This window comes from Esox lucius, chromosome 14 (genome assembly GCF_011004845.1).
Source record: "Esox lucius isolate fEsoLuc1 chromosome 14, fEsoLuc1.pri, whole genome shotgun sequence".
In the NCBI taxonomy this organism is placed as follows: domain Eukaryota; kingdom Metazoa; phylum Chordata; class Actinopteri; order Esociformes; family Esocidae; genus Esox; species Esox lucius.
Window position 1 is genome coordinate 28,545,488 of NC_047582.1, and position 25,020 is coordinate 28,570,507.

The 25,020-nt window shown below is 44.6% G+C and overlaps 1 protein-coding gene across 1 annotated transcript; it reads left to right on the forward strand.

The window, feature by feature from the left end:
- The first annotated feature begins 435 nt into the window (after positions 1-435).
- On the forward strand, positions 436-25,020 carry mmp11b (matrix metallopeptidase 11b). The gene is made up of 8 exons (XM_010904927.3): positions 436-747; positions 13,780-14,084; positions 16,753-16,896; positions 19,661-19,794; positions 19,975-20,189; positions 20,854-21,058; positions 23,463-23,723; positions 24,389-25,020. Exons 1-8 carry the CDS (start codon positions 634-636, stop codon positions 24,514-24,516), a joined length of 1,506 nt encoding a protein of 501 aa, XP_010903229.2. The 5' UTR covers positions 436-633; the 3' UTR covers positions 24,517-25,020.

The following is a 25,020-nucleotide window of genomic DNA, read 5'->3' on the forward strand; positions in this document are numbered from 1 at the left end:
CTAAACGACTCAATACCTAAACCATGATCGGTGCAAAGTCTAAATCAAACTTCAATCTAGGCTACTTTTGCGAATAACTAGTTGTTTTTATAAACCTCCCATTTTGCAGTGGTGTGTAATATGTTGTTTATGTATGTGCATAATCTATAAACATGTTCACTACCACTAATAGGCTGCTCCAACAATAGAAAGTTATAAAACATATTTTAAAAAATCGACATCCTAGAAGCCTATAAAATAAGAGTAATAAACATGTTATTCATAACATTTGTGACCAACTGATCGAACCCTAGTGGCCTGTTGGCCACATTAATCTAAAGAGCAAATTAATATAGACTTGATACTTGGATACGAGTTGTGAGAACGTTTACAATGCGCTTGCGCCAGCGGGAAAGGGGTTAAATCACGTGAGCGCCAGTGAACATGTCACTGAGGCCCATAAAAATGTAATTTGAAGAAGGTGAACAAAGAAATGAGGGAGTATAAAATCCTCGTGCAAGACACTTCTCAGTCACTCACTGACTCAACTGCGTCTCGCTCATACCCTCTGCCCGTTCTAAACCAGGGCCAAAGTGTTCTCTCCTTTCTGTGCTTACAACCGTTCAAACAGCGAGTCCTCTCCAAATCAAAAAGATGATGCCGATTTCTCGGGTGTTCTGTGGCGTCTTTGCGTTGCACCTCTTGCGCTGCATTCATTCGTTGCCAGTACCGGAGGGCATCCCTAGCAACAGGTACAAAGCCACGGCGGTGAGTGTTTTAAGATCTAAATGCAGTTGATGTGAAATGATTTACAGTTTGCAGAACAAGCGCATTTTAATGAATCAAAATGATGGTGTCCGTGGCAAAGTGGGACCCGAATAATTGTGTGTGTGTGTGTTATTGGTTTGAGTGAGAAAGGTAGAGAGAACGTGTTAAGGTAAAATGTGATGTGAAGAGTCCCTAGTAAAGCAGTAACCTTTGTTACTACTGCTTTGTTAGGGATTTGTTGCACAATATCCAGGTGTATGCACAGCCAGTTTTGTTCATGCATGTGCGCTCTTGAAACATGGGTTTCTTGTGACGTTACAGAACTGTTTGATTGAGATATTTAGGAGAACAGGTGTATCTTTTCTCTGAAATCCATCCCTCACAACATCAATATTTTCACGCGGTCCTCGTCATGCATGCACGGGGTCCTGTGTAGCTCAGTTGATATTTATTGATTCTTGTAATGCCAGGGTTGTGGGTTTGATTCCCACGGTGGGTGAGGATGAAAAGCTATACTCACATCACTATCACCAGTAACTATGGATAAGATTGCCTGCTTAATGGCGTAAATGTAAAATACACATTTCAGTGCTGATCTTTGTGTACTTGTGTACAGTGTCAAGTGTCTCCTTGCTGAGAGATAACTAAGTCACCTTATTTATAGAGGAGCTTGGAAGGAGTTTCAGGGAATTCAGGTGAAAAATACTTAGGTCTGAATTCTAAATACATGGGTATTTATAATTTTGCAGGAGACAAATATATTTTGTGACCAGGTTGCTCGACTTATTAGTGCAAGATATAGACAACATGCATTTTACCCATGGTGAATTGAGAGAGTTGCTTCCTATAGAAAAAAAGGAAAAAAAGGATGAAGCCAAGCATGAATGAAAACACTTCTTCTCATTGGGCAGGAGTCAAGAGTCTCTCAGTATGAGCCAAGAGGCAAGGGCGTAGGTTTGCATTGTATAATGGGGGGGGGGGGGGGGGGCGATTTTCACTGATCTATCCCAAGATTTTCACTCTTCCAGGTCACATTGACCTGTCTGTAATATTGTGGGCTCATGACCCCCCCCCCTCCCTAAATCTGCACTCATGCCAAGAGGTCACCTACAGTATGACATGATGTTGTACACTGAAAAAAAGGTTCCCAAAGGGTTCTGTTAAATTACTTTTTTGGGGCTGCGGAATAAAACATTTTTATTCTGATTTAGAACCATTTGGTTGTAGTAAGATCCATTTGGTTGTTGTTAGAACCATTTTGGTTCCAGGTTGAACCCTTTTGGGTTGCCTGTAAACAATCCAAACTTTCCTCTCTTGCTGAACATTGCTGTACGGTAATCCAGACCTACTTTGTTATGTACAGTAGCTAGCTACATGTATATACTATTCTTTTTTAAATGGAAGCACTTTAAAATCCTTCTTTGTCATGAAAAGTACTATAGAAGCTGAATAAATTGTTATGAGTATGGCTCCGGTACAGGTTCCGTGCTATCGCCCCGGTACACTCATGTGCTATAGCGCTTAGCTGTGTACACCAGGCACATTTTGAGTCTGTTTGTGTGTGTGCGCGTGTTTGTGTGTGTTTGTAAAATAGGGGAATTAAGGTTGTTGCTGTTTACACTTGAATGACGGACCCCTCTAAAGAATAAATCACTCCTCCCCAAACCTACACAACTTGATGGATGCCAAGAGTGGTGCGCTCAGTCAATTTGTTCCCCGTTGTTGACAAAGCGCGAAAGACAGAGATTATGCAGGCAGAGACAAGTCACCTGGCATCTAGTACAAGATAACAAACCCCTGTGTGCTGATCCAGCTGAAAGGGAGAGGACAAGAAAGATGCTGTGCTGAGAGACCTGGCTTACCTCCTCTGTATCACATCTGTTTATGCTGCCAAAAAAAGGCACTGCAAAGCAAAAAAAGAATAATGCTGAGTGTAGTTTGTTGAAATCAAAGTGACAGTCAACTGTTCAGTTGTACACACTTTCAACAAAATTAGTAGCGAGATTTGTGTTTAAGTATAAGTTGCGTAAAATACACAATCTCTTCCCAAATTGGTGCTGCCTTCTTTGGTTGTTGTTTTGAAAGGTAAAATCTGTCTTTAACTTCGGCTTCCTGGCAAAGGGCAGCAGGGTTTCAATTCTGACCCGAGCCCCTGTCCCTGCTGAAGAGAAGAAGCCCCATAGCTTGATGCTTCCCCCACCTTGCTTGGCAGAAAGTATTGTGTAGTTTGGGTGATGACCAGTGTTGGCTTTGAAACAAACTAGAATTCAGGCCAAAAGACCAACAGTGTGTAACACATTCCCCCACATGGGTTTGGAAGATATGATGTGTCTCCTTGCAAAATGTATACAGGGTTGAATGTTGTTTTTTCAAATCGTTGTCTGATTGCCACCCTACCACACAGATCAAGCTTGCAGAGAATACACCCAATGGTTGTAGTATGCAGGGGGTGCCCAGTTCCTGACAGGAACTCCGGCATCTTGGTTGCTTCCCTGATGAGCTTCCTCTTGGCCCTGTCATCAATTGTGGATGGACGTCTTCACTTCGTCTTTCCATGATATATGTAATGCCATTAAAATTATTTTATAGCACACTACTTACCTGTACCTTTCAACAATATGGCTTACATTATACTACTAAGTCATTGACAGTATTTTTTTTTTCATTGTTTCTCACTTAAATATTGCTGGTTACAATCTTGTTCATTGGGATTGAAGGTCTGAAACGGTTTGTCTTGATTTTTGCCTTTACATTGACAAAAGCTGTATTTTCAAGTATGGAACATTTACATTCTTGTCTCATCTTTCCACAGTATCATTTTCCAGAACTTTGTTTTTTAGAAGACTGTAACTTGGCTCTCCTGTTTTTAAGTCCGATCAGTGGTTTGCACCTTTCAGGGTTGCTTCCTTGGCCTACCATATGTGTTCCGGAGTCTTCCTTGGCCTACCATTTGTGTTCCGGAGTCTTCCTTGGCCAACCATATGTGGTCCGGAGTCTTCCTTGGCCTACCATATGTGGTCCGGAGTCTTCCTTGGCCTACCATATGTGGTCCGGAGTCTTCCTTGGCCTACCATATGTAGTCCGGAGTCTTCCTTGGCCTACCATATGTGGTCCGGAGTCTTCCTTGGCCTACCATATGTGGTCCGGAGTCTTCCTTGGCCAACCATATGTGGTCCGGAGTCTTCCTTGGCCAACCATATGGTCCAGAGTCCGGAGCTTAATTGATGGACAACAACAGCAGTCTATAAAGGAAAATGCAAAGCCTAAAACTAGACATAGGAGGTTCTGCTATCTCTGCACACCTGATGTGACGGGAACACACCTGATGTGACGGGAACACACCCAATGTGACGGGAACCATCGTTTTGGCATCGGTACATTTGTATCAGAGCAGTTATACTGCTGTGTCAACCTAGGCCACGGTATGAAATGGAATTTACAGTTAGTGTGTGCTTCTCCTTTCACATGCACGCCCTGGCATCCAAACAGTTGGGAGTGAGGGATGATGGGGGGAGCAGGAGGGGGGAGAGTGGAAGAAGATTTGTTTGGGGGGGGTGGAGGTTTGTTGGGGCCATATGGTTCAGGAATGGGTTAGAGGAAGGATGGGGTGAATAGGTGAGAAGGTTTTGGTTGGTTTTCTGTTAGACTGTCAGTTCCTTTTTTTTCGTTTGTTGAGGGGAAAAAAAGTAAAAAGCACACCCCTACAGTAATTTTTGTATGATGCTTTCTCTTGTATAATTTCCTGTGGTTGGTTAATAAAGAAATATTTCAAACAAAAACCTGTCAAGTGAAATACGCTGGAAGCTCCTCTTTGAGTGATGCTACTTAGCATTATCTAGTCATCATCGGTTATATCTGAACATGTAGATGCTTGTGCAGATAATTGAAGCTCAAGAAGTGCTTTACTGGAGCTTGGCAATTGGCGTCAAGTCTACATTCTTTTTTAAATGTTTTTTTTTTGTGGCATTTTATCTTGTGACTTAGGCCATTGGAACACCCTAGGCCACAAGTAACGAAATGACTATATTTACCAAAAAAAATCAATACTGGACGTTTTTCCCTTTTCACACCATTCTTTGTAAACCCTAGAAATGGTTGTGTGTGAAAATCCCAGTAACTGAGCAGATTGTGAAATACTCAGACCGGCCCGTCTGGCACCAACAACCACGCCACGCTCAAAATTGCTTAAATCACCTTTCTTTCCCATTCTGACATTCAGTTTGGAATTCAGGAGATTGTCTTGACCAGGACCACACCCCTAAATGCATTGAAGCAACTGCCATGTCATTGGTTGATTAGATAATTGCATTAATGGGAAATCTAACAGGTGTTCCTAATAATCCTTTAGGTGAGTGTATACAGGATCAGTCAAACTTTTGGACATCTTCCCGTTCAAGGGTATTTTTACAAATGTAGTAAATAAAAAAAGGAATACCTGTTTATTGAAATTATTTCCAGGTGACTATCTCATGAAGCCGGTTGAGAGAATGCCAAGAGTGTGCAAAGCTGTCATCGAAGCAAAGGGTGGCTACTCTGAAGAATCTAAAATGTGAAGGTTGTTTTGATTTGTTTAACCCTTTTCTTTGGTTACTATGTCATTCCATATGTGTTATTTGAATTCGACTAGACTTGGGTGAATGATGCGTCATGTCAGAGAGAACCAGCATTTGCAGAATTACACTGACAACGTAATTATTGTTACACAAGCCATTGGAATCAGGATAAGTACCAAAGTCAATACTCCAAATTTGTATGGCATAGTCTTGTATCAACAGAACAGAAAAACTCTTAAAATATTACTAATGGTTGTTGGAAGGCTTGCTCATGGGATGAATCTTCTGTAACAAAATTTGTTCCAAAAGCTTTTGATCCACACAAGTTCTGGCGAGCAAGAACCCAATGGCTAGAATTGACCAAGTCAGATCTTCCATTAAAATGTTTTGCCAAGCACCTTTCTTTGGCACCCAGTGCTTTCATTCTTAGAATTATGTTTTGACAATGCATCTACAGTATCTCCCAACTTCCATCCCCTTCCATCCTCTTAATCCTCCTCCTCTCTTCCTGACCATTTATCCACTCAGTGTAATCACTGTTTGTGTGTGCAACCTCTTGAGGCGTGCAGAATGCAGATCTTCTCGGTTCTTTGTGCATAAATATTTATCCTAGACTGGTTTCCTCTGGCGTTCACATTCTTTAGTCCAAGTGTGGCCTACTTTTTATCTGCCAAAGGATGCATGAGTAAGTGGGAAAAGTGCTTATCAGGTATTATTTGAAACCTTGTTTACTGTACTGTATGAGAAAAGTATAAGTTTCAGCTTTTTCCTGTTTAATTTGCTGATTTGGAAGGAAGCCAGAAAGTCTGCAATGACAAGTCAAAGTAGCTCAGCAGAAGCCTGTATCTGTCTTGGTTAGGCAAAGCAGATTTCCCCTAAACTTTCTTCTAAGGGCCACCTTTTAATCTCAAGCAACCTCCGTTGGTTACAGTAATCCCGAGCCTTACATTTCAATAGAGGACCACTTGTTTTCAGGTTGTTAAGGTAACATCGCGTCATCACTCAATTTTATGACAGTTACCTTTATTGTGGCCCAGACCAACATCCAGATGTTGTCTGTATGTTGACTGTGAGGGGGGGATTTCCTAACAGCTGTTGCCCTCACTACAGCTGTGTGTTTGGGTTGGTAGGAGGGGTTGGCGAGTCAGAGGTAAAGGGGGCTTTTTTGGGGCGGATTAATGACATCAACAAAAAACCCTTGAAAGCAGCAGACACGGCTGGAACGATTGACCCCTAGAACCATGGTCTGTGTTACGCGGTGAACCAATTGTGTACACAGGGTTTGCCAAGGTACGGGAGACACCGCTATCCAGAATGGACTTGTGGGGACACGACCAGTCTCCTTACCTGGGTTTTCCCCAGTATACATCTGACAGACTGCGGTTATGTGTTTGACTTTATTTCATTTTTAAGCCCCTGTTGTTGAAGAGCAACCCAACACCAGCCACCACATGCTTCATGAAAAAACCAGTAACTCGGCTAGCTCCACTGGGCTACTGTTAATACCACTGAATTCAGCCGAGCTCACCCGGCTAATCTCTGCGCAGTGTGATGTGGTGTTGCCCAGGATTGGGCTTTATTCCATCTCAGCTCAGTCAATTTAAGAAGTGAATGCTTGCCATTCATACAAAACACAAAAGGGTGGAAGAGTGATCACTGCAAATGGTGGTGGAGATTGGGGTTATTATATTCGGAGGAATGTGTAAGGGGAGGTAATTGTGGTGTCGGGGGTCACTGGTAGTGAATTGATCTAACTGCAGGTGTATTGTGAATTTACTAAAAGAAAAAATTATATTAAGAAGGAAATGCAATGAGGGCGGATACCATGGACATCAATCTATATTACCGTACATAGACAATTATTTAATGTTAAACTAAATTGTAAACTAGTATAGGCCGCTTATTTTTTGGGAAAATATCAGCAGAACAGTTCTAATAATGTCCTATTCGTTGTGAAAAACCTCACCAATGTGTATGTTTATTGAAAATGTTGTTTTAAATACAAATCTGGAAAAGAGTAGGTGGAGACATACTGTAGAAGCCTTGACTCAGGTTTTGTGCACTTTGGTCATTCAGTGCCATTTATTTTTTTCTCCACCAAATTCTAAATGCCATGTGTTTCTTTTGGGAAATGACGACTTCAGTTAAAGCGGAGCGAGTGGCATGGACTTGCAAAGTTTGAGATGTAATTTGCTTGCTGTGGTGTGCATTAACGTGGTACCCGTATAGTGTGGGTGTAGTGGAACGCGGCGGCCCGTCTGGCATTTAACCCTCCAACTGTGCTGCTTCCAGTTGAAGCTCAGAACCTCTGCAAACCATGGAGCTGGCCTACAGAACGGCCAGGAGAACCTCACTTACCTGGGTGTTGTTGACCATGTCCATCACTTTATGACCACAGTGTACCCATCTTCTATTGGTCACTTCGAGCTGGATAACACGCTGTGTCATGAAGCTCACATCATCACATCATCTCAAACTGGTTTATTGAACAGGACAATGATTTCACTGCACTCAAATGGCCTCCACAGTCATCAGATCTCAATCCAATAGAGCACCTTTGGGATGTGGCGGAACGGGAGATTTGCATCGTGGATGTGCAGCCAACAAATATGAACCAAAATCTCTGAGAAGTTTTTCCAGCACTTTGTTGAATCTGTGCCATGAAGAATTAAGGCAGTTCTGAAGGCAAAATGGAGTCCAACCTGGTACTAGAAAGGCGTAAATAATGAAGTGGCCTGTGAGTGTAAATGTCAGATTGCTATGGCAAGATGCATCATTCACCCAAGATTTGTCAAAACTGAGCCAGTATCTTAAGCATTGTCTGTGGTTTACAGACACAGCTGCGTGGATTGTTACAACATGTGACTGAAATTGATTAATTGATTACAATCTCCAACAAATGTTTTATAATTCCACAATATAAAAGTGGAAGAAATACTTTGTTTGGAGAAGGATTCACATCCTTGAGTTAAACCACTGTTGGCAGCAGTTCAATGCTGCTACAACCTGGCCACTCAGAAAAGATCCCAGTATTCTTGGTAAACAACTCCCATCTAGATTTGACCTCAGCCAAATTTTTCTATCAGTCCGAAATTCTAAAAACGCGCTAATTTCAGCCACCCAAGCGTCGATCCGGTTAATTGCATGAAGTCTTTCTATAAAAGAAAAACCAAAACACATTGTTTTATGTATATTTAATGTATTTATAAGTGTTTCATATCTTCTGTACTATAATCATTTGTCGCCGTTTATAGTGACATGAAGAAGAAACAGCGATCTCAGTTGCCAATCACAATGATTTTACAATATTATCGTGCAATAAGACCATGGAAAGGGTAATGGGGCATGTTGTGTAGGGTAACTGGGGTAATGGGGCATGTTGTGTAGGGTAACTAGGGTAACGGGGCATGTTGTGTAGGGTAACTAGGGTAACGGGGCATGTTGTGTAGGGTAACTGGGGTAACGGGGCATGTTGTGTAGGGTAACTGGGGTAACGGGGCATGTTGTGTAGGGTAACTGGGGTAATGGGGCATGTTGTGTAGGGTGGACTGGTTGGGCAAACTCCCATGAACCCTCCATCACCCTGTAGAGGGTATAGAGCTGGTCCAATGTTCCACGGCCTGGACGAAAACCACACTGTTCCTCCTGAATCCGAGGTTCTACTATGGGCCGTAACCTCCCCTCCAGAACCCTGGCATAGACTTTCCCGGGGAGGCTGAGAAGTGTGATCCCCCTATAGTTGGAACACACCCTCCAGTCCATCCATCCATCCATCATCTTCCGCTTATCCGGGGCCGGGTCGCGGGGGCAGCAGGGATGCCCAGACTTCCCTCTCCCCAGACACTTCCTCTAGCTCTTCCGGGGGGACACCAAGGTGTTCCCAGGCCAGCAGGGAGACATAGTCCCTCCAGCGTGTTCTAGGTCTTCCCCGGAGTCTCCTCCCGGTAGGAGACTTCGGCCGCCTGTATCAGGGATCTTGTCCTTTCGGTCATGACCCAAAGCTCATGACCATAGGTGAGAGTAGGAACGTAGATTGACCGGTAAATCGAGAGCTTCGCCTTGCGGCTCAGCTCTTTCTTCACCACGACAGACCGATACATCGACTGCATTACTGCAGAAGCTGCACCGATCCGTCTGTCAATCTCCCGTTACATCCTTCCCTCACTCGTGAACAAGACCCCTAGATACTTAAACTCCTCCACTTGAGGCAGGCACTCTCCAACAACCTGAAGTGGGCCTCCACCCTCCTTCTTAAAAAGAGGGACCACCACCCTGGTCTGCCATCCCAGAGGCACTGTCCCCGACCGCCACGTGATGTTGCACAGGCGTGTCAGCCAAGACAGCCCCACAACATCCAGAGACTTGAGGTACTCAGGGCGGATCTCATCCACCCCCGGTGCCTTGCCACCGAGGAGTTTCTTGACCACCTCTGTGACTTCAGCCTGGGATAGACGAGTCCACCTCTGAGCCCTCATCCTCTGCTTCCTCAATGGAAGACGTGACGGCGGGATTGAGGAGATCCTCGAAGTACTCCTTCCACCGCCCGACGACATCCCCAGTTGAGGTCAACAGCTGCCCACCTCTAATGTAAACAGCGTTGGTAGGGCACTGTTTCCCTCTCCTGAGGCGCCGGATGGTTTGCCAGAATCTCTTCGAGGCCAGTCCTTCTCCATGGCCTCACCGAACTCCTCCCAGGCCCGAGTTTTTGCCTTCACAACCACCCGGGCTGCAGTCCGCTTGGCCTGTCGGTACCCGTCAGCTGCCTCAGGAGTCCCACAAGCCAACCAGGCCTGATAGGACTCCTTCTTCAGCTTGACAGTATCCCTTACTTCCGGTGTCCAACACCGGGTTCGGGGATTGCCGCCTCGACAGGCACCAGAGACCTTACGGCCACAGCTCCTTCGACAATGGCGGTGGAGAACATGGTCCACTCGCACTCAATAACTCCAGCCTCCCTCGGGATCCAGTCGAAGCTCTGCCGGAGATGGGAGTTAAAAATCTCTCTGACAGGAGACTCGGCCAGACGTTCCCAGCAGACCCTTACAGTACGCTTGGGCCTGCCGAGTCTGTCCAGCTTCCTCCCCCGCCATCGGATCCAACTCACCACCAGGTGGTGATCAGTTGACAGCTCCGCCCCTCTCTTCACCCGAGTGTCCAAGACATACGGCCGCATGTCAGATGAAACGACAACAAAGTCGATCATCGACCTGCGGCCTAGGGTGTCCTGGTGCCACGTGCACTGATGGACACCCTTATGCTTGAACATGGTGTTCGTTATGGACAAACTGTGACTAGCACAGAAGTCCAATAACTGAACACTGCTCGGGTTCAGATCAGAGGGGCCGTTCCTCCCAATCACGCCCCTCCAGGGGTCACTGTCGTTGCCCACGTGGGCGTTGAAGTCCCCCAGTAGAACGATAGTCCCCAGTCGGAGCACTTTCCAGCACCCCTCCCAGAGACTCCAAGAAGGTTGGGTACTCTGCACTGCCATTCGGCCCGTAGGCACAAAAAACAGTGAGAGACCTATCCCCGACCCGTAGGCGCAGGGAAACGACCCTCTCGTTCACCGGGGTAAACTCCAACACATGGCGGCAGAGCTGGGGAGCTATAAGCAAACCCACACCAGCCCACCGCCTCTCACCATGGGCAACTCCAGAGTGGTGAAATGGAGTCCACATATATACAATCAAAGTGTTTGAAATGATTTGCGGTTAAATACACCTGTCTTTGGGAGGTCCCACCGTTGGTTAGTTGAATTCATAACAAAAACATCATCATGAAGAAGGATCTTTCAAAGCCTATCTGAAAAACCTTCTTCAGGAGCACCAGTCAGGGATAGGATATATCAGTGTTTCCCAGTCCTGGTCCCGGGGACCCCAAGGTCTGAGTTCTAGGGCAAACGTTGGGTGAGTGCTAGGGCATAAACAAAAATGTGCACCCCTTGGGGTCCCCAGGACACTGGGATGTATTCCAAAATGTGCTTAGTCCAAAAATGGTTTGAAATATTTTTGGCACTTAAGTGTTTGTATTCTGTTTCTCACTGTTGTTTAGGTCATTGTAGACAACACTGCACTGCAGTGTGGTTGATCCATCCTCACCGTTTTTCACATCGCAACAGTGAAACTCACCATTGACCTCATGGTGATGTCCCTGCACAGAAGTCAGGTAGTACTGGTTCATATCCCATAGCCAACAAGAGGACCTTGAAGAAAACACTTAACCCTAATTGCTCCCGGGTTGTTGTCGATAACGAGTAATCCCTAGGCCTTTGCCCTACTGTCCGAATTTCATATCCAAACCCTTTAGGGGGGAGTTGGGATATGGAAAGAAAATTTTAATAGTTTCACACCAACAATTGTGCGTGTGGAACAAGATAAATTCAGGCACCTTGTATTTGACCATGACATGGATATGTCATAAATCTAGAACAGCATTCCATTGATATACAGTGCATTCAGTTTTTAGTCTTGTTTGTATTTTCACATGCACCGCGCTATCAGCTACACGTTAAATGGGCAGACCTTCATTCTTGCTGGGCGGACCTGGAGGTATCCCTTTGTGACAGATGTGCAGGAAAAACACATTGAGTTTTTGTTTTCTTATGTTTCTCTTATGTTGTTCTCCACTTTCTTAATCACCTGGGGCTTGTAAATGCATTGTGTTGCAAATCTGAACCCTGACATGCTGGGCCTTTGAAAATTACACTTAACTAAAATCAAGTCCATGACTCCTTTATAAGGTTCACGTGTTTCTAATAAGTAGGGGAACTCGTAACTTGCAACAGAACGTATTTTCTTTTTGAAGAAATCTTTTTATGATCCTGAATAATTGATTCCTCTATCTGGCATTGTTACAATGTTGAATATTTGACAACTTTCTGGAGGGCATTTTTTTGTTGTTGTTAGATTTAGGCAGCTCTTAAAAAGATTGTCTTTTTGCTCAGGTGTTAAGTGATTGTTCTTGATGGTGACTTATTTTTTCAGCCACAGTTCATTAAACCATCTAAACCCGTAAGGATCCGAACTGTTTTGCCCAGGGCCCAAGGCAAATAATGCTGTGGGTTGACAGGGACCAGAGGAATGGGGGAGGTGGGAGTAGGTCACCAGTGAGAGGAGAGCTGTAAGGAGTTGTCTGATAGTCACTCTTTTGAGACTAAATGTAGTGAGCGTATGAGTGGTGAGTTCCTGATTGTTTTGAAAAGTTGGCTGCTTTTGTAGTATTGTTCAACACAATATAGCTGCACATCAGTGTTTAGCTGCACATCGGTCTCTCAAGTCAACCCCCAACCAATGGAGCGCTTGTTTGGATTTTAGTTCTCATGTAGGGCTGCTTTATATTTGCTTTGATATTTGAGCTTCGACCTCTGTTGAATCAGAGGTTCTCAAATTCCCTTATCTTGCCCCATTTGTTCGAGAGTTGACCTTAGGTTAACATTGTTGTTTCTGTCAGGAAATGACTGGAACAGCCAGGGTAATCTTTAGATTACCTCATCAATTTCCAGAACCTCCTAGCTCTTTGATGAAGTGCTCCAACTGGCAAACATGTTCTACATTTACAGTATTAAAATGATAAATGAAGGAACATGAGGCTCTGGCACACTTAAAAACCATATGTAACTGATGTTAATATGACAAACACATCTTTCCTGGCAGATTGTTTCCTGGTTTAAACTTGTCAATATTTGGGATTGTTACTAATTTCTCAGTGTGTCAATATGTGGTTTATACATAAATATATAGTGTATATAAAAAAGGGGGAGTTACTGTGTATTAGTACCTGATCACAACATCCAAGTCTTAGAAGCCTTTGCTAATATTCACCCCTGCATTAAAGCCTCTGATGTTTTATACTTTTAATGGAAGTTTAAAAATAGCGTGTCCACAAATTACAGCTTCAAAAAAAGTTAGCCTCGGGCTGTTGGACGCGGAAGCGTTTTGAGACCGTTTATACAAGAAAGGAACAACAATTTACTCAATTCCACACCCGTCATCCCCCAACCCCCATAGAAAAAAATAGGTAGCAAAAGGTTTCCAAACCTCACAGCTGTATTTTAGGAAACCAGTAAATTGTAATAAAACCAAGGCAACGACAGAGCGAGGAGGAGGACAGGGGGGATGAGAGGGTTCAGCCACCCTGCTCTGTCCCCCAGCCCCTCCCTACCCATGTCGACTCTACACCCAGTCAATTACCAGACCAATTTCCTCTAAATTCTCTGCAGGAAATTGACTGTAATAATGCCCCTGAGATTTATCTGTCCTGGAAGCTTTCTTACTTATGAGGTCCTTTACCAAAACATTCCGGTAATGTGCCATACCAACATCTTGTGTATTGATAGTCTTGCCTTGCAACTATTTATAAACATGAATTTGATTTCTGGTTCTGGTTGTCAGCGGTAACCTGGATGTATATTATTATTATTATATATAGACTTGTTTACTGTCTTGGAACACTCATTATTTGCACATAACTTTGTCCACAGGGATGGCCTCAAAACACCCACAACTATGGCATGAAAAAGAGGAGCAGGCTTGGCCATGATCAAGACACTTCTAAGGAACCCTTGCGCCCTTCGGGAGTTGTCTATCCAGATGTTGTGTTGCCTGGAAATGGCTCAGGATTGGTCTGGAACCGGCCTCGATGTGGTGTCCCAGACTACCCTACCCAGAAGCAAGGTGGCATCTCAGACCACCACGCACCAAAGGGGGCCACCTTTGAAGGAAAGCACCGGTCTAAGCGTTTTGTTCTCTTCGGTGGGCGTTGGGATAAGACCGACCTCACCTACAAGTAAGGGTCTTCTTTTTGTGGAAAATTATCCATGCGATGGCTTTTCCTCTTACCTGGAACTTTTTGCGTGTGATGCAAAAGCTTAAGAGACATTACTGATGTCTTTTTAGTTTTACCAGCAAGGAAATAATTACCCAGCCTCCCCCCGTCACAGTAGACTGGTTCACTGGCTGACAAAGGTTGCTAATTTTGGTTCTGAATGGAAAGCAGCTAATGTGTACATCAACTTCTTCTATGCGATCAAAATCAAGAATAATTTGGGTGAGACCACCCAAGTAGCAGCTACTGTGATGTGAAAGGGGTCTTTACATTGAAGCCAGGAGACTGAGTTCAGTGATGGATAAATGCCCTTTGCTATTAAAACTGCTTGTCAAAAGCTCTGCTGTAGACATCAGTAGACATAGTTCCCTGTTGCTGCATATCAGTGTATTCAGTGGTGGACCAATTTCAGGTTTGTGATGGTATTTTAAACTAGATGTAACAGCATACTTCAATGCGTGCTACAGTTTCGTTTTGGATTCATTCGCCTTTTAAGCTACTTCTTGATTGACATTTTGACCTGGCGCCCTCAGGGGTCTACCTCTCCTCCTCCATTTTGTTTTGACAGCCCCGCCCTCTTCCATTACGGCCAAAAGACGGGCTGTACCGGACATTGGCTACCCTCCTCCTCTGTCATTTGGAGTCTGGGGGTCACAACGTGAAAAAAACAAAGCCCATTTACAAGACAGAGGCAGAGCTCTCAGGCATGTTGGAGCACGACGGCCCCCATGGTTCCTGGCGTCAGCACATAGGGCATAGCAGGGAGGGGTCCGGAGAGGGCAAAGGTCAAGCTATTAGTTGCTTCCAGGGGAGTGTTATCAGTAGAGCAAAGCTGAGAAGAATAAGACTTCAGACCTGCGTAAAGCAATTTCCTCTTTAGCACCAAGACAATGTCGCTTGAGGAATAACCAAGGCCACATAGAAACATAGTGATGCTGTAGGAAAACAAATATTTTGTTGCTTGAACAGGGAGCATATCGTTTCATGTGAAAATATATTTGTCTGATCTATGATCATGTCTATGATCAACCACCCCTTCCACAAAAAACAGCAAAATATTGCACAGTAAGTCAGCATTAGTCATGTTCCATGAGAGTCAAACCCTCATTAGGTGTCCCTAAATATAGCCTCATGGCCGTTTTGCTGATTGCCAACAGCCACATAAACTCCTTGTGCACTGCACTCACTGTCATACCCACTCATTTCGGGCGGGCACACTTGAGAGGCCTCTTATCAAGAAAAAGGTTGTGAAGTTGGGGTGTGTACTGTACTCTGCTGGGTCATCACATTTTTACCTCAGGAGACGCACAACAGCAGCACAGGGCAGACCTCTTTTAGCCTACGGGACAATTATCAGCGCTGTTGTCCCTGGTTTCACTCATCTTCTCCCGGAGAGGCTGTGGTGGGGAACGAGTCCTGACATCTGACTCCCGGGGGAGGGGGGTGCGGGGGTGGGGGGGGGAGTGGCCGGGCCGGAGTTTTGCAGTCTCCTCTTTGACGACTCGTGGTAATAACAATGGACAGTAGCTTTAGCAACGCAGCGAGTGTTCCACATTCTGGAACTGAATTCCTCCGAGGGCACAGTTTTAACAGGAGGCTCCTGCAGGCGTTTGAGGTCTGTGGGCGTAAACTGGCCCTGGCATGCATCCCCCTCGCAGGGTTATGGAGGTTTTTGAAGTGGAGCGGGGTTATAAAGCAACAGCAGAAAGGCAGGATTCTCGTGTCTAGGCATGTTTCTAGGGCCTCCACACAATGAGATGCAATACATTTTTCAACCCCCAGCCCCCCCACCCCCCCACACCCCCCCATCAACACACGCAAGGCATTGTAAAGTCTGAGGAATTAAAGTGATTGCAGCGATGGCTTTTTTTCAAGGGAGGCTCCAGGGAAACTGTCGGCTGGGCTGAAGGACAACAGAACGGCGCCCACTGGGCAGCCCATCATATAGAACACAGGAACTGGACTGAGACAAAACATGTCACGGTTGTGTAAATGTCCAGCACTGGTAGTCGCCCAGTTACAGAAATAGAAAAATAAAGCAGAGCCTGTTCTGCCTGTCAGCGTCTGCAGTATCACTTCTGGATCCGCTGGGGGAACACACATGCAACCTTTGTCTGCTCAGTCTTCAGCCTGCGGGGGTAATCACCCAGCCTGGGAATCCACAACAACGGTGAACATGTGAAAGTCACAAAAGTTTGGACACACTCACCCTTTTTATGTACCTGCCAGTGTCTATGTACCTAAAGGCTGGATCCGAATGCCGGATTCTGCATAGAGCGTTGTTTGGTCAGCGTGCCAATGCCTCCGTATCAGCCCTTGTTCACGTGGCTGTACAGTAGATGGACTATGTAGTGACCGTGTCTGTTGATGTGGGACGTCAGCTGACCAGTCAAGTTGGGTGGCATCCGGTCTGGCCGTCTCTCACAACAGTCAGCTTATCCCAGGCCAAGGTCACCCTGTGGACTGTGAAGTAACCACGCCAAGGTGGCATTCATCTTTACCCCCCCCACCACCACCCGCCAAAGAGAGGATTATGGGTGGAACACAATGATGGAAATCACATGGGTGGTCTCTGACACAGTTGTGTGTGTGTGTGTGTGTGTGTGTGTGCGCGCTGTGTGTCCCACAGGATCATGCGTTTTCCCTGGCAGTTGAGTAAGGATAAAGTGCGTCGTATCTTACAGGAGGCTCTGCGCGTGTGGAGTGATGTGACCCCACTAACGTTCACTGAGGTCAACAGTGGAAGAGCTGACATCATCATTGATTTCACCAGGTAATTATTATACTAGGTGATAGATGAAATTGTATAGATTGCATTTGGGCATTGTTAATTAGTAAGACCAAATAATAACTGCTATTGTTTAACATCCTGAGAACCGTAGGCTTCTAATATAAAGTGCTGGGCTTGGCATCCACTCCATTTCAGTTAGCTTAATGTAAACACTATTTTGGAAAATAAATCAACAGGGGACTTTTACTTTGAAGTAACTAAATCACAATAACAAACGTAGCTCATTAGCCGGACACGTGCCAGCCACAAAACAGGTATGAAATTTAATTGAGTTTTCAGATCTACATGAGGCAGCTAACAGAGTTCGAAAGAGGCAAAATGGTCAGTGCCCAAATTGCACTGGTCAATTATTCAGTGTGTCAATGGGAAAAATTCTGTATGATAGCGTATGCCTGAATATGGAAAAATTGCATTGGCAAAGAGGAACAGTAGTCACTAGTCAAAGCTGACCGACAGGGGTGGACAGACATTTAACAGGTGATTGTGAACGACACAATTGAATCAGCACCTCTGTGACCCAATCCCAACAGCAACTGTATGTCGTGAGCTTCACAAAGCTGACATTTATGTCAGGGCTGCCTTTCAGAAGCCACTTGTGTCCAAGGCCAACTCACAAAGACACATAACTTGGTGTAAGGAGCACAAAACATGGACCCATGAGCAATGTAATGATCATGAGCACATGATCTGATGAGTTATCCTTCACCTTATTTCCTACGTCCAGGCAGGTTTACATTTGGAGATGGGATTAAGTCCCAGCTGCTTTGGCCAACTGTTAAACGTGGTGGGGGACGTGTAATGGTACGGGCAGCAATCTTGTAGAAATCGTCGGGTCCGATGATAGCCCTGCATGGTCGTATAACAGCCAAAGAATATGAGGCCATTTTACAGGACCGTCTGTGAGGCAATGAACATAATACATAAGAGATCTATTTGTTAGAAATATACCTCTTCATTTGTACTCAGCCTTTAGAAGTAGACCTGTTTCATTTGCACTCAGCCTTTAGAAACAGACCTATTTCATTTGTGCTCAGCCTTCAGAAATAGACCTATTTCATTTGTGCTCAGCCTTCAGAAATAGACCTATTTCATTTGTACCCAGCCTTTAGAAATTGACCTATTCCATTTTGTACTCAGCCTTTACAAACAGACCTATTTCATTTGTGCTCAGCCTTTAAGACAAATACTGCTAATCCTAACACATAGTTAATCCTATTTAACTGTGTCCTCCTTATCAGGTGAGTCTTGTTGACTTACAAAGATAAAAGTTGTAATCTTATCGGACCAAAGGTAATTTGAGGGGATTAGAGCTGATGGTTGTACAGATAATCAGCTTTACTGACATCCATACAGCTGTTTTCTGTTTCAGAAAGGACTGGGAAATAGAGCAGAGGTACTACAGCTAGTCGAGGTGTATCACTTTTTTTACAGGCCAACACGTCGCCAACATTGCAGACAATTTCAATCTGTTCATAAATCCTGCAATTCGATGCATGCACTGTATGTATTAACGTATTTCCTATCACCACGTGTATATTTAACTAACTCAAACCATGCCCATCGCTCACCCATGCCTATAATAAGCTATGCTTAGAGGCAGTTTCTTCCTCTTAACCTGCACTTGGTCATATGAAGCGGTACTAGTTTGGCTTGAGTTTACATGAAGCCTCAGGGCAAATGTCTCATATTTTTTATTTTGTCACGAACACAACAGTATCAAAACCCTTTGTAGTAAATGATTCCGACACAACAGACGGTATGTACATTTCAAATGTTCTCCCAGGGTGTACTGTATTTGCCCGGAGACGCTGTCTTTATGCGGTATGAGCCATGACTCCATGCCCCGCAGTGCGAGCAGGCTGAGAAGGACCTAGTTAAGGACCAGAACGATGCCTCAGTAATGAATGGCATTTACGTACAGTTATTTCACATGGTTGGACCCGGACGTTAAGAGGGTTATGGAGATTTGTTATAGGCCCAGATGGTTTACAGTCTGCGACGAGAGCGTAACTCATTTAGAAGATCCAACTTAGCCAATCATCAACTCACTGCATGATGACTCAAACTGATCTTTTCGTTGGCTTCATACTTTAGTCTGCGACTGCCACCATTGAAGTTGTTTGTGGTTAGTCAAAATGAGCTTTATGATTGAATCTAGGCCAAAGTCATAAGTGATTGCATTGTCCCTAACTAAACAGAGGCAATTATGAATTTTTGAAACATTGCTTTACTCTGTGTGTTTTGGCTCTGGGCCAACCCATCTGTGCCTGTGATAAATCAAACGGTCTTGAAAGGTTTTTTGTTCAAATAAATTGTTCAGGGGCTACTTAATTAGGATTAATTGTGTTGCTCGTGGACTTTGGTCATTGTGATTTAGCTTGCTGGATTGGTTCTGGCAATCTTTCAGATACTAGTCAAATTTTCTAATCGCCAAGCAATTTGCTGCCACTCATTGCTCAGAATAAATGAATGTCCATTGAGCAAGGAGTAGTGTTTGGCCAGGGTAGCCTTGGGAATGGACATCTGTAACAAACAGATGTGAATCAGATTTCTGCAATTACCTAACGCTTGTCTAAAACAAAATGGGTGGCCACCAGGGTTGGGGTCAGTACTCAATTCCACACTTGCACTGACATTCCAATTCTAATTCAATTAGGAACATTTGGCCAAGGAACTTAGACCTGGAATGGACCCCAACAATGCCCTGGTTACCACAATGCCTTGCCTGTCTGTGTTTGTTGTGTAGGTATTGGCATGGTGACAACCTTCCCTTCGATGGCCCTGGAGGCATTCTGGCCCACGCTTTTTTCCCCAGGACTCACAGAGCGGGTGACATCCACTTTGACTATGATGAGCGTTGGACAGTGGGCAACAGCATGGGTGAGTGAATCGCCAAAAGAAGCAACTTCAGTGCAGTAGTGTTATTTGTTGTCGTAAATGAACATGGCTATGAGTACTGTAGAGATAGTGCCTAATTATCACAGGCAGGTTTGGCTGAAGCCCTTTAAACTCATTGTCACCGTCTCTTGACCGGCACACGTCCCGTGGTGGTCCCTGTAGGCACGGACCTCCTGCAGGTGGCGGCTCACGAGTTTGGCCATGTTCTCGGCCTCCAGCACTCCCTGGTCGAAGGAGCCATCATGTCCCCCTTCTACAGCTTCTCCTACCCGCTGGAGCTGAGTGAGGATGACAAGCAGGGTATCCAATACCTGTATGGGCCGCCGCTGAAAGCCCCGCCCGTCATCACAGAGACCAATGAGATTGAAATGACTGTGGTGAGGACATGAATGGTTCAGCGAGCAGGAGCATGTGGAACCGGAGTATCTGTAGGCAAACACGCAACGCTCGTTTTAGTGCGTTACTAGTGGAGAATGCTTGGGCGCGACGTTACCTGCGGTCAAAGCGATGTTAGGTGTTTCGTCTATAACGTTGTAAGCTTTCATGAACACGTCAACATTATGTTTTCGTCTCATTGTCATCTGCGCACGTCCTTCTCTGAAATAATTCCAGCATCTTAACAGGAATTTAGTCTCCAAATCAGAACAGATTTATTCTTTTTGAACACCACTTTTTACCGACTGAAGAGTCATTAGTTACTTGTTCCTTTTTAGTGAACCTGATGGCTGCAATTTATTCTACTGCAGGATCAATATGCTCTCCTCCGGCCCATTGGGCACCAAGGTTCCGAACAGGTACTGTCTGTAAGACAGAACACAGGTGACTGTGCTTAGAATTGACAATAGTTCATGGTGCAATTAATCTACTATTGAATGTTATCGATTGCTTTGGCTAAGCAACCGGCCTCGACGCTGCTGGGGCTGATTCTCAGTTTTGCATATTATACTGTGCTAATCGCTGCAGTTGACAAGTATGGCCGACTACGTACAAATGTTTTTCACTCCAGTCCGTCCGTAATTTGCACCGTGCTTCTGCTCACAGCCGGACCCCTGTAGGACCAGCTTTGACGCCGTGTCCATGATCAGGGGGGAGCTGTTCTTCTTCAAGTCCCGGTACGTGTGGCGAATCCGTGACGGCCGTCTGCAGGCGGGGTACCCGGCGCTAGCAACGCGCCACTGGAGGGGGATCCCCGACAACATTGATGCAGCCTACGAAGACAAGACTGGAAACAGCTGGTTCTTCCAAGGTGGGTTCCACCATTGACGTTTGGTAGCCGCCATAGTCTGCGGGCCTTTCACCATTCAAGTACTGTGATACGTGTCTTTGGGCTTCACTGCTCTGTAGGCGCCATTTGCTTTGGAGCTCTGATATTCGGCAGGCTTGTTAAGGAGGAAGGAGGAGTAATACGTCCAGGTTGTCCTGATTGTAGCGCGTTAGTGTCCGAAGACAAGAACCCAGACATTGCTGCCTGAAGCTGTATTTCATATCATGTTTTACTAGGAAATGTTTTTAGGACTGGAAATATTGGGAGAGAGGTCTAGGGGTACAGAAATGAGGGGTACAGACTGGAGAGGCTCAAGGTGAGACTCAAAGCCCTGAATTGGTTGCACTTTTGAGACGTCTGTGAGCTTTTTCTGAAAGTGTGGTTTGGTCAAACTTGATTCATACACAAACAATCCAGGGCTTAGCCAACTCTTTGCTCTTGCTTAATTTATTTGAACAGTGTCAATGGTGGTGATGAAAGATGACAGAAACATTGTCTATTCTTTCAAAAGTGTATGTGTGTGTGTCTTTGTTCTTGTGTGTGTTTTATGGGTGTGTAAACTCCTCCCACCAGTGCTCAGCCAGTGTTTGGGTGGGCCAATTAGGAGCCAGCATTTAGCAGGCAGCCCTTATAAACAGAAGCAGTAGGGAGGGTTTAGGAGCCCAGCAGTAGGGAGGGTTTAGGAGCCCAGCAGTAGGGAGGGTTTAGGAGCCCAGCAGTAGGGAGGGTTTAGAAGCCCAGCAGTAGGGAGGGTTTAGAAGCCCAGCAGTAGGGAGTGTTTAGAAGCCCAGCAGTAGTCCATTCACAAGGTACAGGTTTCAACCTGAGCATATGGTTTGTTTACGTGCTCTGCTGAATACCTAGCACAGAATCCGCCTCGGAACGGTTGACCATCACACCAGCTACAATTTTGGCTATGTGCACACGTACCTAGCGAACACGTTTCCCATTCTGATACCTATCCAGATGACGTTGGGTTCTGCCCACACACATTTGTATTGAATGTTAATTGTTTTATTAGTTACTTATGCCATGATCTAGTTTTTGTTAGCTCTTTCGTATTAACCTGAAATTATTATTTTTTTCATTGAAATGTTCACTGTCCCTCAGTGGACAACTGTGGCTATCGGAGCCAAGCCCTCAATTGTGGATAAAAGATCTGACGTCATACATACAGATAAAGAACTTGTATGCCTGTGTGTACAGAGCATGACTTGAGACCTTTCTTTTGCAGACCTACGTAGGAGAAGCGATTCTTTGATGACAGAGTCGTCTTGGCACAGAAGCAACATATGTACACAACGGTTGCAAATATTGACGGCAGGAACCACTTAAAGAGAAAATGCAGTTGTTTCAAAGAAACATTTGCCAAAACAGTCACTCAAATAGTGGGTGAATAAATTCACTGTTTCAGCGCACTATTTCAAGACCACGAACAGTGAATACTGTATTCTATGTTCCATCTCCAGCATGCAACAATAAAAAAAAGAAGCACCACAACACAAAATGCCATGTACCCAGTACTTCCAACTGCAACGTCATTACCTTTGTTTTTACCACACAACCAGTGATCTAAAGCTCAAATTATATTTTACACATTGCATTTAAAATGAACGAGATGGCAACAAAAAGTAAGGACAAAATGTCCTCTCATCATTACGATTATCATTTAAAAACGAAATCCGTTCTCCTGTCCTTCTTTATGAAATGGATAATGGCTGGTTCACAAAGCTTGTCGTTTGATTTCAAATCCGAAATAGGTTATTTTTCGACTGAGCTCAAAGCCGGCTGACAGTCGGGCCATCGTTAACTACAGTCACTACACCAGCTAGCTAGGCTCAAGCATGAGAAAACAAGATAAGGCTTGCTATTGGCTCTGAATTACTGACGTATGCTTAGGCCCTCTAGAGGTCCTTGAGGCATCATGCAACATCTTGGATATTAACCCTTCTTTTCACAATACTAACTGAAGAAAGAAATTAAATAGGAAGATCTTTAATATTAAGACAAAAAACACCATTAAATCAATGAAAACAAAATTCCAAGTTATAATAGGTATCGATCCTGAGGGTGTAGAGGGCCCTGACAGTTCCCCACCGCTATTCCATAGTTGTTAGGTGGGAACAGATTCAGAGTATTGGTAGTTGTTAGGGCCCTCTTTGTTGTTAGACAAAGCAAAGACAGTAAACTTGGAACTTGCTGCTGTTTGTGGATAGTGATTAATCTGCTCGCTTCTGGTAGTACTAACTGCATCTTTACAGTAGGACGGACAAGCCTGTCATGTCATCCTAGGCCTATGTTTGGAATGACATGCGGAATGTATAGTTCTTCTAATTGTAGGTCCCCTGTGTTGTGTGTGTGTGTGTGTGTGTGACATCATCAACAGGTGACAGATACTGGGTGTTTGATGCAGAGAGAAGGATCACAGGGCCGGATTCAGTGCATCGGCTGGGCCTTCATGTGTCGGACATCCAGGCAGCTCTCATGTGGGGCGAGGACAAGGCCCAGAAGACTTACCTCTTCAAGGCAGGCACTTACTGGCGCTTCAGCCCCCTGGAGAACCGAGTGGACACAGCCCACCCGCGCAGCATGCAGGACTGGAGGGGCATTCCCATGGACATCGATGCTGCCTTCCAGGACCGATATGGTGAGAGTCAGGTTAATACAAAAATAGCCAAATGCCAAAAAGTGGGTATCTGTTCTGAACCCACTAGGATGTGTAGAGTGTTCTCGGTTTGATTGACAACAGTCAGTGTTAGCAGACAATTGCTAGCAAAAACATTGAGTCACCACTAGTTCATATTTTTGAGAAGTATCTTACGTTACGCTAACCTGTATGTCCTGTAGAAACCCAGGTCTTGCTCTGACAACCCCAACTTTTCCCTCAATAGAATCAATAGAATATAATGAAATTCTGCCACGCAATCTACAAAAAATGTGTTGGGTGAACAAATTGCACAGGTGGGTGTGCTGATGTCAGGAACAACAAACAATACTTAAAAAAAAGTCTGGCTGTACATGATACATTTTTTTAAATCAAAAGTATGAATTGCCCGTGGTTATACAGCAGCCTTTTTTTTAAGTATCAGCTGCTAGTGACTCAATGTATTTGCTTCTAATTCCTGATAACATTGGACACTTTTTAACTCCAGAATGTAAAAAGAGAACAGGCTGAGGTTCTTAGCTGCTGTGTGGATAATGCTGTGTAGTTATCTTTCATCTCTGTCAATTCAAATCTTCATGTCTACAACTTTGTGTTAATTCCACTGAACTGTCCGGAGCCAATTGTTGACATTCTTTACCTCCTATAAGGCTATGCTCATTTCCTGAATGGGAGGCGGTACTGGAAGTTCGACCCGGTGGAGGTGAAGGTTCTGGAAGGATATCCACGCTATATCGGCATGGATTTCTTTGGCTGCCCTGCTTCCTATTATCAGTAATACCCACCTTATTGCCAAAAGAGTTGAATGGAATATCTAAGCCAACTTTATTGGTTTGCTGATAAGACTGATGTCGCTCCAATGGTAGTGTCAGTACACTGACATTGTGTGACATCAACAGGTTGACTGTAGCTATTGGTCTTTTGGAAGTTAGGACCTGGATGCTACTGGTTGAAACTCTGGCTGAAGACCAATAGAAATTGAGTCCACAATCCAACAGAGACATTTAGTTTGGTTCTATCACCGTCCACAGTACGATAATTAATGGTATGATCAGAACATAGAGTTTCAGAGATACGTGAAAGACTCATGACCAGCTAACTCAAAAGACAGTTGGCAAATGTTATTTGTTTTTTTCCCTTTTGGAAGAAATGCTGATTGCATCAAACAAGTTGTGGGAGGTTGTATGTTTTTCTTATTTCAGCCTTTGGAACAATTATTGACATTTGCCTCTGGTATTGGGTTCCATATGAAAAGGGACATTTCATTTGTTTTTATGTAGCC

Excerpts from the sequence above, each read along its gene's own strand:
- mmp11b (XM_010904927.3), top strand. The coding sequence starts at position 634 with ATGATGCCGATTTCTCGGGTGTTCTGTGGCGTCTTTGCGTTGCACCTC. Across the intron at positions 14,085-16,752 it reads AAGACCGACCTCACCTACAA|GATCATGCGTTTTCCCTGGC; the intron begins GTAAGGGTCTTC and ends TGTGTCCCACAG. Across the intron at positions 19,795-19,974 it reads GACAGTGGGCAACAGCATGG|GCACGGACCTCCTGCAGGTG; the intron begins GTGAGTGAATCG and ends TGGTCCCTGTAG.